The sequence below is a fragment of the Piliocolobus tephrosceles genome, chromosome 7 (genome assembly GCF_002776525.5).
Source record: "Piliocolobus tephrosceles isolate RC106 chromosome 7, ASM277652v3, whole genome shotgun sequence".
Taxonomy (NCBI): domain Eukaryota; kingdom Metazoa; phylum Chordata; class Mammalia; order Primates; family Cercopithecidae; genus Piliocolobus; species Piliocolobus tephrosceles.
In genome coordinates, this window is record NC_045440.1 from 37,297,284 (window position 1) to 37,309,535 (window position 12,252).

The 12,252-nt window shown below is 46.0% G+C and overlaps 1 protein-coding gene across 4 annotated transcripts in view; it reads left to right on the plus strand.

Moving 5' to 3' along the window:
- Nucleotides 1–12,252, plus strand: part of PLEKHA2 (pleckstrin homology domain containing A2) — a 91,502-nt gene that overhangs the window by 23,024 nt on the left and 56,226 nt on the right. For 3 of the 4 annotated variants that reach the window (XM_023214510.2, XM_023214509.3, XM_023214508.2), the window contains one exon: nt 11,815–11,978. The exons of the other annotated variant lie outside the window; for it this stretch is intronic. In XM_023214510.2, the coding sequence (XP_023070278.1) occupies nt 11,838–11,978 (141 nt within the window). In that variant the 5' untranslated portion in view covers nt 11,815–11,837. The remainder of the gene's footprint in view (nt 1–11,814; nt 11,979–12,252) is intronic. 4 annotated transcript variants of the gene reach the window in all.

Here is a 12,252-nt window from a genome sequence, read left to right on the forward strand (position 1 = left end):
GTGGGGGGACTTTCACAATTCTGAAAGTTGGAGATCTCAGCTTTTACAGGCAGTAAAGCCAGTGTGGCTGCGTGCCTGCACTGGTGCCCTCTCTGGTGGAAATGGTCGGATGAGCCTTCAGCCCCGGGCAAGCTTTTGTTTCCTGCAGGCTCCAACAACCACATTTTCTTTGAATGTAGATGAGGCTGCTGTGAAGAGAGGTCATGAGTGTCTGAAATATTTTGTTGTTTTTGGCATCTTTATTGCAGTGGTATCAATTTCCAGTTACTCCTGCCTCACGCCCCTCCCGGCCTATATTTTTTCAAAAATTCCTTCTTGAGTATCTCTTGTTCTCTACTCCAAGTTCTAGGGTCCAGTGGGGATTGGGCTATCTCAGGGTCAAGCCAGCACCCTGTCTGATCCTCCCTCCGCCTCGTTCCTGTACATGTTTGCATTCCTCACCCTGCACTTCCTCTGGGAACTTGTTCTCAGTACATTTCCTTCTCTTGCACTTTATCCTCCCGCCTTACACTATTTGGAATCTGCTATCATGACAGTTTCAAAATGCGGCCATGTTAGAGCAGTAGGAAGTGGAGGCTTCCACACTTCCTAAGTTATAATCTTTGACTCATTCTCAGGGATGTGTTCTCAAATAGCCATGCTTGCATTTTGCTGTTGTTTTTACTGGGCTTGTACATTGCGAAGGCCCTGTTGGCTTCACAATATACTTTGATGTGTACTGCAAATCTGAACATATGTGAACTCCATTGATGTGGTCCATATGTATTCTAGCAATAGGTGAGTGACTGCTCCATATCTCTACACCTCAGTTCCTGTCTGCTCTATTTCATACAGTCCTCTTTGAGATCTCTGATCTTATTTCCCGAAAAACTTTCTTCTGTCACCCAGTTGAGCCATTTCTGGTTGGTAGAACCTCTCGCTCACTACTGACGCTGCTGCCTGCATCTTCTGCCCTGGTAGGGGTAACGGGACAGAAAATGTACATACCATACACCCCAATCCTTGTCAAAAAGCACCTTTTGAATATTTTCTGGAGCAAAATCCCAGAAATTCCTTATCCTGCCAACACAGAATAATGTGAAAGAAACATCTTTAAATTTTTAAAATGAGTAATTTTTTTCTCATTTTTGAACTGAGGTTGTAGTAGATATTTTGTATTTGAGCCAGTACCATTTAAGGCTTTATCTCTGTTATCACTTTCTCTTATTATTTATCTCAAAAATGCCAAAGTAGTCAGGCAGAGTCTCCCTTATTTCCCTCTATTATTTCCTTTGTCTCCAAATTATGTTAGCCATCTTCAAAATCAAGAGGAAAACCACAACTCTCATTACTTATTAGCTTTATAGCTTTTCTTTAAAATAAATCTATCTGGCTGGGCACAGTGGCTCATGCCTATAATCCCAGCACTTTGGGAGGCTGAGGCCAGAGGATCACTTGAGCCTAGGAGTTTGAGACCAGCTGGGCAACATACAAGAATTAGCCAGGTATGGTGGTGCACGCCTGTAGTCCGAGTCACTCAGGAGGCTGAGGTGGAAAGATCGCATGAGCCCAGGAGGTGGAGGCTGCATTGAGCCATCATTGTGCCATTGTACTCCAGACTGGGAGACAGAGTGAGATCATATTTCAAAAAAAAAATCAATCTATTCATCTTTTCACTCATCCAGCCAGCCACTTATTTTATGTGTGTATGTATATATGTATATATGTATGTATGTATGTATGCATTTTTGAGACAGGGTTTCACTCCTGTCACCCAGGCTGGTGTGCAGTGGTGCGAAATACTGGCTCAACAGCAACCTCCACCTCCTGGACTCAAGCGATTCTTCTGCCCTGGCCTCCCCAATAGCTGGCACTAGAGGTGCACACCACCTCGCCTGGCACTTACTTTAAAATGTCAGTCCTATCTCCCAAGTTTCAAGAAGGAAAACTCCACTGGGGATTCCTGTCAGGGTCCCCGTTTCCTCTTCCCAGAGCACTTGTCAAGGTACAGCCCATGTGTTGTAGGAATAAAGGAATAGCAGCGTCGACTTGGGACTGAGTATTCTGTCAGCCCGAGGACCTGGGCTCTTCTTAAGAGCAGAGAGCCGGGGACCACACCAGCAAGAGAAAGGAGGAAAGGCGCTCAGAGGATGTTACCATATGAAGTAAGAAACCCAAATAACTTGGAGGGTGCTAAAGCGCTCTGGGCAGGTAGATGTCTGGCTCTTGGATAATTATGAGATGTGAAACATTTATTTGTTAGGTTTAGGTCTTTAAAACAACAAAAAGTTCCAGGAGAGCTATAATTTAGGGAAAGCCTTGTTTGTTTGTGGACTCTGGAGAATTGAGAAATTTATTATCAAATTCAAAACTTATACACTTGGGTGGGAATCTGTGTGGAATTAAATAGCTTTCTCTCCTGCTAAATAAAGTAACACATGCTCCCTGTAGAAGATTTGGAAAAATATGTACAAGTAAATGAAATTCCACTCATAGCCCATAGATAACAACTTACTATTTTGGTGACTGTATATCTGGTTTTAAAACAGGCCATATATAGGAATATAAGAATAATATTTGGATGATTGAGATCATATTATGCACCATTTCCTATCTTTAAAAAAATTTATGATATGGTGAGTTTTCCCCTCATTCATTAAAAATAACCTGAAAACAGAGTTTTTGAATCATTGTGTAATATTTCCTTGTGAGCATGTCCTGTTGTTTATTTAATTATTTTCTGGGCCAGGCGCGGTGGTTCACACCTGTAATCCCAGCACTTTTGGGAGTTCAAGGTGGGTGGATCACGAGGTCAGGAGATCGAGACCATCCCGGCCAACACGGTGAAACCCCGTCTCTGCTACAAATATAAAAAATTAGCTGGGTGTGGTGGTGCACACCTGTAGTCCCAGCTACTCAGGAGGCTGAGGCAGGAGAATAGCTTGAACCTGGGAGGCGGAGGTTGCAGTGAGCCGAGATGGTGCCACTGCACTCCAGCCTGGGGACAGAGCGAGACTCTGTCTCAAAAAAAAAGAATTATTTTCTAATCGTTGTGTTGTTCAGGACATTTCCAGTTGTTTATTACTATAAATTCTATTGCAGTTGCCATCTTTTTGCTTTAATCTTTCTTTGCATCTTTGTTGATTGACTTGGATGGAATCCTAGAAGTCAAATCAAAGGGTATGAACATTTTTTGCTTTCTTGTTCTATATAGAGAGAGAGAAAGAAAAAGAGAGAGAGAGAGAACTAAATTGCTTTCCAGAAAGGTTCATACTCCTGTCCTGGGTATATAAGAATCTTAGGAACATTTTTTAAGTAGACAACATCTGTTTTAAGCAGTGATCGTTCCCTTTCAGCCCCTCTAGTGCCTCTGCGTCCCATCTGGGCTATGTGCTATTTTCTCAGGGTCTGGGTCCCAGCTGTCTCTTGTATATTATAAGCCTGACAAAGTCATCCGTTGCCTCAGTTCCTCAGGGTAATTTTTTTCTTGGCTCGAATCTCCACTGGTGGAATCTAAGGCATGGAAATGGGCGATAGAGAGATATTTGGGGCTGTGATGCCTCCCAGTGTCCCCCATTTCATTCTGTGGCAGGCAGCCATTGACTCTTCCTTCTCATGAGCTGCTTCTAGTCAACTGGCTGGTGTTGGCCAGGAATCTCTCAGTTTAATTGCCGTTTAACATGCTTTCTGCCACTGATTAATGGGTAACTCCATGCAAACTCACTTTCTTTCCCCGAGTTTCACTTTTATCATAAATACTTATTTTCATTTGTACTACATATTTAAGAACTTATATTCTGCTTAGAAACCTGGATCATATAAAACTTCCCACTTTTTGTTTTTCTTTTCATTAAAATACTTTTCTTTTCTTTCTTTTTTGAGATGGAGTCTCACTCTGTCACCCAAGCTGGAGTGCCATGGTGTGATCTTGGCTCACTGTAGCCTCCACTTCCAGGGCCCAAGTGATCCTCCTACCTCAGCCTCCTGAGTAGCTGGGACTACAGGCATGCACTACCATGCCCAGCTAATTTTTGTCTTTTTGATACAGATGAGGTTTTGCCATGTTGCCCAGCTGGTCTTGAATTCCTGGGCTCAAGCAATCCTCCCGCCTCGGCCTCCCAAAGTGTTGGGGTTATAGGGGTGAGCCATCATGCCCGGCCTGAAATACATTTTAGAGGAGTTACTGGAATAATAGGAGGCTATGTCTTGGGTTGGTTTGGTGTGTGTGTGTGAGAGAGACAGAGAAGAAAGGGAGACAGTGAGGGAGAGAGGGAGAGAAGGACAGGGAGGGAGACAGAAAGAGAGGAATTCTGTATACACATACTCTTGATTTGCTTTTAACGAAGTCTAGGAAGGAAGGTGAAATAGGAAACAAACATTTAAAAAATGTTCAGCCTCACTAGATGTCATTATGTATTTGAAACTATCAATAGTTTAAAATAATGAGAACATTCAATACACGTAAGATTATAGTGATGGTAACAATATATTGCTGGTTGCAACATAGATGAAATCTTTTTAGAAAGCAGTTTTGTAAAAGGACTCAAGAATTACGAAAGATCATAGCCTGTGATCTCATTGTGTTATTACTTGGAATTTATGCTCTTTCCATGTAAAAGAAGAAATAAAGCATGAAAATACAAATTTTAGCCTTATTTATAATAGTGAAAAATTGGATACAACCTCCAATTTAATCGTAGAGAAATGGTTATGTAAATTAGAGTAAAACCAGTCCGTTAATGTTATGCAACCATTAGAAACAATGATTATAAAGACTATGTAGCAACATGGAAAATGTTCATGACATCATCTTAAGTTTTAAAAAGGCCAATTATATGGATAGGGACATGAAAAAGCATGCAAATGTGAAAGTTGTTGGCTGGAGTGATTGTTAAAATAATTCCAGCCTTGTAATATTATGATTTTTGCACTAAACCCAGAAAACACGAGGAAGGTTTGGCTAGGGAAGATAGGGTGCTGAGTGGGTTGGATAGAGGCCCCTTCTCTTACAGATACCCTGTGTGCTTTGTTAGCTGTGTGTTGTGAAGGCCAGAAAGCTACTTGCCAGATAGTTTCATTATGGTATGAGAGCCAAGGTGAAGGGACCATCTAGAGAGAGGGATATTTAGAGCTCTAACCCAGCGTCAACACTTTGTCTTTTTTTTTTTTTTTTTTTTTGAGATGGAGTCTCACTCTGTCACCCAGGCTGGAGTGCGGTGGCCATGATCTCAGCTCATTGCAACCTCCACCTCCCAGGTTCAAGCAATTCTCCTGCCTTAGTCTCCCGAGTAGCTGGGATTATAGGTGTGCACCACCATGCCTGGCTAATTTTTGTATTTTCAGTGGAGACAGGGTTTCACCATGTTGGCCATGCTGGTTTTGAACTCCAGAACTCAAGTGATCCACCTGCTTCGGCCTCCCAAAATGCTGGGATTACAGGTGTGAGCCACCGTGCCCGGCCCCAGCATGAACACTTTCCATGTTGTCCCAGGAGATGAGGCCTGGGTATTGTTAGGATTCCCACAGACTTACCTGGGAATTCCTGGGATAAACCACACTAGGTCACCCTCCATCCAATATTTTCACACTGGGGAACTCAGGGCAAAATGAAATTTAAGGCTGGGTGTGGTGGCTCATGCCTATAATCCCAGTACTTTGGGAGGCTTGAGGTGGGAGGATTGCCTGGGTCTAAGAGTTTTAAAACAGCTTGGGCAACACAGGGAGATCCCATCTCTACAAAGAATTAAAAAATTAGCCCTCCATGGTAGTGTGCACCTGTAGTCCCAGCTACTGGGGAGGCTGAGGCAGGAGGATTGCTTGAGCCCAGGAGTGGGAGGCCGCAGTAAGCTACGATTACACCACTGCACTCCAACCTGGGCAACAGAGTGTGACCGGGTCTCTAAAAAATAAAAACATAAAATGAAATTTAAGATAAGTGATTTTGACTGGGCGTGGTGGCTTACACCTGTCATCCCAGCACCTGGGGAGGCTGAGGCTGGTGGATCACCTGAGGTCAGGAGTTCAAGACCAGCCTGGCCAACATGGTGAAACCCGTCTCTACTAAAAATACAAAAATTAGCCGGATGTGGTAGCACAGGCCTGTAATCCCAGCTACTCTGGATGCTGAGGCAGGAGAATGAATCTCTTAAACCCAGTAGGTGGAGATTGAAGTGTGCTGAGATGGCTCCACTGCACTCCAGCCTGGGCGACAAGAGCAAAATCTGTCTCAAAAAACAGAACAAACAAACAAAAAACCCCAACTATGTAACTGGCAGAGTGTTGTGAGAGTTTGAAAAGACATTTTGAAGCTTTGCCTTGGTCTTGGCTGGGGATTTGGAGGTGATCACATATATATGTACACCAAGTTGTTCCCCCATCTAAGTACCAATTACTACTGGCACTCCCTTTTCTCCCCTCACTGGCTCATTGTTAGAATAGTAGATGCTAGGGATGAGGTGGCAAAGTTAACTTGCACACAGGCCTCTGTGTAGAAGAGAAAGAGCCAGAGAAGATTTGGAAAATGATGGAGACATGGCTGAAGAGGTGAGGACAGGGGATTTGGGGGCCTGGGGCAGCTCTGTAGACCCAATCTTAGCAGCTGTTGAGACAAGGAATGTACAAATGGGATCAGAATGAACCATCAGAGGATTAGGGCTCAGGACCTGAGTTCACGTTGTGTGCAGCATCTGAGCGTACCGCTGCTGCGTGGGTCAGCTAGTTAGAGCCACATTTCTGTGTGATGCTCCGTTCTCCTGCAGCTGGTCCTTCCCCCCACCTCCCACATTCCTGATGAGCTCTGTGACTCAGCTGCTTCTCGGGACATCTGAGCAGCTGTTTTTTTCTAGGGATAGAGCCACAGTCAGGAGGTGTTGTAACCTGAATGCTTATCTTCCCCTTGGGTCCGTGAGGGCCCTCTCCCACCGTGACGCCCCTGAAACAAAATTGGACTTTTGGAGTGTGCCTTCTTTAGCCCCTGACTTCAGAAAAAGACAGGCGTGACCAGGCGCGGTGGCTCATGCCTGTAATCCCAGCACTTTGGGAGGCTGAGGCGGGTGGCTCACCTGACGTCAGGATTTCGAGACCAGCCTGGCCAACATAGGGAAACCCCGTGTCTACTAAAAATACAAAAATTAGCTGGGTGTGGTGACGTGCACCTGTAATCCCAGCTACTTGGGAGGCTGAGGTAGGACAATTGCTTGAACCTGGGAGGCAGAGGTTGCAGTGAGCTGAGATTGCCCCCACTATACTCCAGCCTGGGCGACAGAGCGAGACTCCATCTCACAAAGGAAAAAAAAAAGAAAAGAAAGAAAAAGACAGGCATGATGAATCCTGCAGGCTTAAAAGGAGAAATTTGAAAGCCAGTGTTCAGTTGGACACCGTGCTTAGCGATTGGGCCCAGGACAGTTAGCTTTACTCTTCCACAGCAGCTTGTGTGTTTTCTCTGGGAGATGCCTCAGGAGTAGCGATAGTCCTTGCAGCCCCTGCAAATCTGTCTGTGACTGGTTGGGCATCGAGGCGGTTTGCCTGGTTTTCCTGGGGGGCTGGCGATCACCAGCATCCTGACCAGGCAGCTCTGCACCCTTCCCGGAATGCTGCTCCAACCCTTCTGGTGGGACTACTGTTTCCCCGTCACCCAGGGAGCTGCGGCTTCTCTCCAGGATATGCTCCCCTGCCCCCAGCCAGCGCCAGACCGCTCCCCTTGCTGCCTTTGACCCAGTGTCTGCTGGGAGACTTCACGATCCTCCTGTGGCGTCTGTTCCTCATTACTGGCTTGTACCCATCTCTCTCCTGTTTCTGAACTCAAACTGGCTCCGTTGTGAAACTGGAGCCGGGGCGGAAGCTTTGTTCGAGGAGGCGCTGGGTCTGTCTGCAGGTGCCATAATGGAAGGGATGCTGCTTTGGGCAGGGGTGTGCCTCCCCCGGCCCCTGCTGTGCTGCAACATATCCTTCTCTGCTGTGTTTCTGAAACCTCCTCTGTCCACGGTTGATCCTTCTCACTGCCTCTTTTACTGCAGCTCCTCCGACTTCTTCCTTAGCTGTGCTGTTTCACCTCTGCCCTGTTTTTCGCCTGCTTTGCTCTTTGTTCCCTCTCCTTTCACAGTGAGTAGCTGTGGGATTCCCCGACGCGTCTCCCTGATGTCTTTATCTCCAGTCCCCCTCACCTCACCTGGATCAAGGGATTCACCGGTCACTGGTATCCATGTGTGTGTTGGTGGGGGGCATTTGTTCCTAGGGGCCGCCTCTCAGCACTGGCCCTTGTGGGGTCGGGAGGGACCACGCCACGCCATCAGTCACCATCCTTACTATTATTAGCCTGATCTGAATCCGCCTGATGTCAGCCTGTGCTGTGGGAGGGTATCTGGGCCTGCAGTACCAGGGCTGTTGGGTCTCTGTAGCTCACCTGCTGACCCAGCATCCCCTTGTGGAGGATGGCCTGAGGCAGCCATCTCACAACTTTGTGTGGCTGTGGACAGAGGGCTTGGGCCACCGGGAGCTTCACTCTGTTGGAGTCTCTCAGGGCTCAGCAGTGGTGGGGTCTGACCTTGAAAGTCTGAAGGTCATGTGGTGCTCTGGGACCCTTGTGGGACCCCTTGTCCCATGTCGGCACTGGGTGTGCATTTCAATTGGGTGTCTCTGCTCATTGAAAGGAGCCAGTCTTCGTTGGGGAGCAGAAGAGAGCTCCCACCCTTTGATTTGGCTCTCAGAGAGGCCTAAAAATTGCAACAAGAACAGAGGCTGGCTGGCTTGAAGGTGTGGCTCATCCCACATTACTAGAGAGACTATTCTGGAGTCAGGGATAGTGCTCATGGGCTGGGACTTTCTTCTTCTTTCTTCTCCTTTTTCTTCTTTCTTCCTTTCTTCTTCTTCTGACAGGGTGTCACTCTGTCATCCAGGCTGGAGGGCAGTGGCGCTCTCATGGTTCCCTGCAGCCTCAAATTCCTGAGCTCAAGCGATTTTCCTACCTCAGCCTCCTGAGCAGCTGGGACTACAGGCACGCCACCATGCCTGGCTAATTTTTTAATTTTTTTGTGGAAACGAGGTCTCGCTATGTTGCCCAGGTTGGTCTCAAACTCCTGGCCTCAAGCGATCCTCCCACCTTGGCCTCCCAAAGTGCTGGGATTACAGTTGTGAGCCACTGCACCCAGCCTGGGACTTTGTTCTGATGCCTCATTCTTTCCATTATAAGAGGCTTTATGGGTAACTGTGTTAGGCTGCTCAGGCCATCATAACCAAGGACCACAGTCTGGATGGCTTAAACAACAGAAGTTCATTTTTTCACAGATCTGGAGGCTGAAAGTCCAATGTCAAGGTGTTAATAGGGTTGGTTTCTTCTGAGGGCCATGAGGAAAAGATCCGTCCAGGGCCTGCGCCTTGGCTTGTGGATGGCTGTCACTGCCCTGTGTCTTCACAGGGTCTTTCCTCTTCTTATTAGAGACATCAGTCATAGTGGATTAGGGCCCATGCTAATGACATCATGCTAACTCAGTCACCTTTTTAAAGACCCTGTCTCCAAATACAGCCACATTTTGAAGGCCTTGGGGTTAGGACTTCAACATACGAATTTTGAGAGGACATGATTCACCCCATAACAGTGACAGCAGAGTGATGTAAGATGCTGGGCCAGGGCTGTGATCCTACCGCAAGACTCCAGAAACCCCTTGCATTTTAATCTCTTGGTATCTTCATGAAGCTGGAGAGGCTGTCCTTTGTGACTTAATTCCTGGCAGAATTTTAGAAAAATGTTTTTATGTTTAACTTTTGTGGATACATAGTAGGTGTATATATTTATGGGGTACCTGAGATGTTTTGATACAGGCTTGCAGCATGTAACAGTCACTTCATGGAAGATGGGGTATTCATCCCCTCCAGCATTTATCCTTTGTGTTACAAACTCTTCAGTTATACTATTTTATTTTATTTAGACAGAGTTTCACTCTTGTTGCCCAGGCTGGAGTGCAATGGCTCAATCTTGGCTCACTGCAACCTCCACCTCTTGGGTTCAAGCGATTCTCCTACCTCAGCCTCTCGAGTAGCTGAGATATAGGCATGTGCCACCACGACTGGCTAATGTTTTACATTTTTAGTAGAGACAGAGTTTCACCATGTTGGCCAGGCTGGTCTTGAACTCCTGACCTCAATTGCTCCACCTGCCTCAGCCTCCCGAAGTGCTGGGATTACTGGCATGAGCCACCACTCCCGGCCTCTTTTAATTATTTTAAAATGTACAATTAAATTATTATTGACTATAGTTACCCTGTTGTACTACCAAATAGTAGGTCTTATTCATTCTTTCTAACTTTTTTTTTGTACCCATTAACCATCCCCACTTCCCCCCAGCCCTCCACTACCCTTCCCAGCCTCTGGTAACCACCCTTCTACTCTCTATTTCCATGAGTTCAATTGATTGGATTTTTAGGTCCCATAAGTGAGTGATGTTTGTCTTTCTGTGGCTGGCTAATTTCACACTTAACATAATGATCCCTAGTTCCATCCATGTTGTTGCAAATGACAGGATCTTATTCTTCTTTATGGCTGAATAGTACTCCATTGTGTATATATGCCACATTTTCTTTATCCATTTATCTGTTGATGGCCACCAAGCTGCTTCCACATCTTGGCGATTGCGAACAGAGCTGCAACAAACATAGGAGTGCAGATATGCCTCTTCAACAGACTGATTTCCTTTCTTTGGGTGTATACCCAGCAGTGGGATTGCTGGATCTTATGGTAGATCTATTTTTAGTTTTTTGAGGAACCTCCAAACTGTTCTCCATAGTGGTTGTACTAATTTATATTCCCACCAACACCATACAAGGGTTCCCTTTTCTCCACTTCCTCACCAGCATTTGTTGTTGCCTGTCTTTTGGATGAAAGCCATTTTAACTGGGGTGAGATGATATCCCATTACAGTTTTGATTTGCATTTCTCTGATGATCAGTGATGTCAAGCACCTTTTCATGTGCCTGTTTGTCATTTGTATGTGTTTTTCTTGAGAAATGTCTATTCAAATCTTTTGTCCATTTTAAAGTCGGATTATTAGATTTTTTTCCTATAGAGTTGTTTGAGCTCTTTATATATTCTGGTTATTAGTCCCTTGTCAGATGGGTAATTTGCTGACTTTTCTCCCATTCTGTGGGTTTTCACTTCACTTTGTTGGTTGTTTCCCTTGCTGTGCAGAAACTTTTTAACTTGATGTGATCATGCCTGTCCATGTTTGCTCTGGTTGCCCATGCTTGTGAGGTATTGTTCAAGAGCCTGGCAGAATTTTATTCAGATGTTTGAATTGGAGCTTACATCCTTTCTGAGATCATTTCTTCCATGTATAAAATTGAGTTGTGAGCCACTTTACAAGGTTTTGTGCAGAGCGACGATAATAGCTACTGTTCAGGAAGTGCTTACTGTATAACTAGCACTTAATTCTCAGCCCAAGCCTTATGAGGTGCACTATTATTAACCCCGTTTTACAGATGCAGAAGCTGAGGCACACGAAGGTTAAATAATTGGTGATCATACAATTGACAAGTATCCAGAACTGGAATTTGAATGCAGGCCCCTGATCTAAAGTTTGAGCTTATCTCCTCTATGAATGTAAAGTGCCCAGTGCTATCCTGGGCACATAGAGCCTTGGAAAAGTGAGTTGAATACGTGTGAATGGATTTTTAGGGGTGCTTAACATTGGGAGAGGTTTCCAGGGTCTGGAGTGGAACATTTGGTGCCCCCACGGAAGGAAGTTGATGAGAGAGTCTCAGCCCAACTTCCTGGAAAGATTTCTGCAGGTCCTGAGGCAGAGCTGCTTCATCTTCCTTCTCATCAGCACCTCCCTCCTGTGCGCAGGGTGATGAGAGCAGAGCCCAGGAATGCCTTATGTGGATCGGCAGAACCGAATCTGTGGGTTTCTGGACATCGAGGAGCATGAGAACAGCGGCAAGTTTCTGCGGAGGTACTTCATTCTGGACACCCAGGCTAACTGCCTCCTATGGTATATGGACAACCCCCAGGTGAGAGGGTCAGTGGGAAGGGGCGGAGCGACTGGGTGCCCCTCACTGCGCGGGAGGAATGCGCACGGGGTTAGCCTCCAGGCCTAGGCTCACGAGCAACACAACCTGCTCATCAGCAGGGAGGGGACAACCCCACAACACACACAGACACACACAAACACATTCACGTGCACACATACCATACACACCCCATACAAACCACACACACGTACCTCATACACACGACACACACACCCCATACACACCACACAGACACACACGCACATGCACCTCA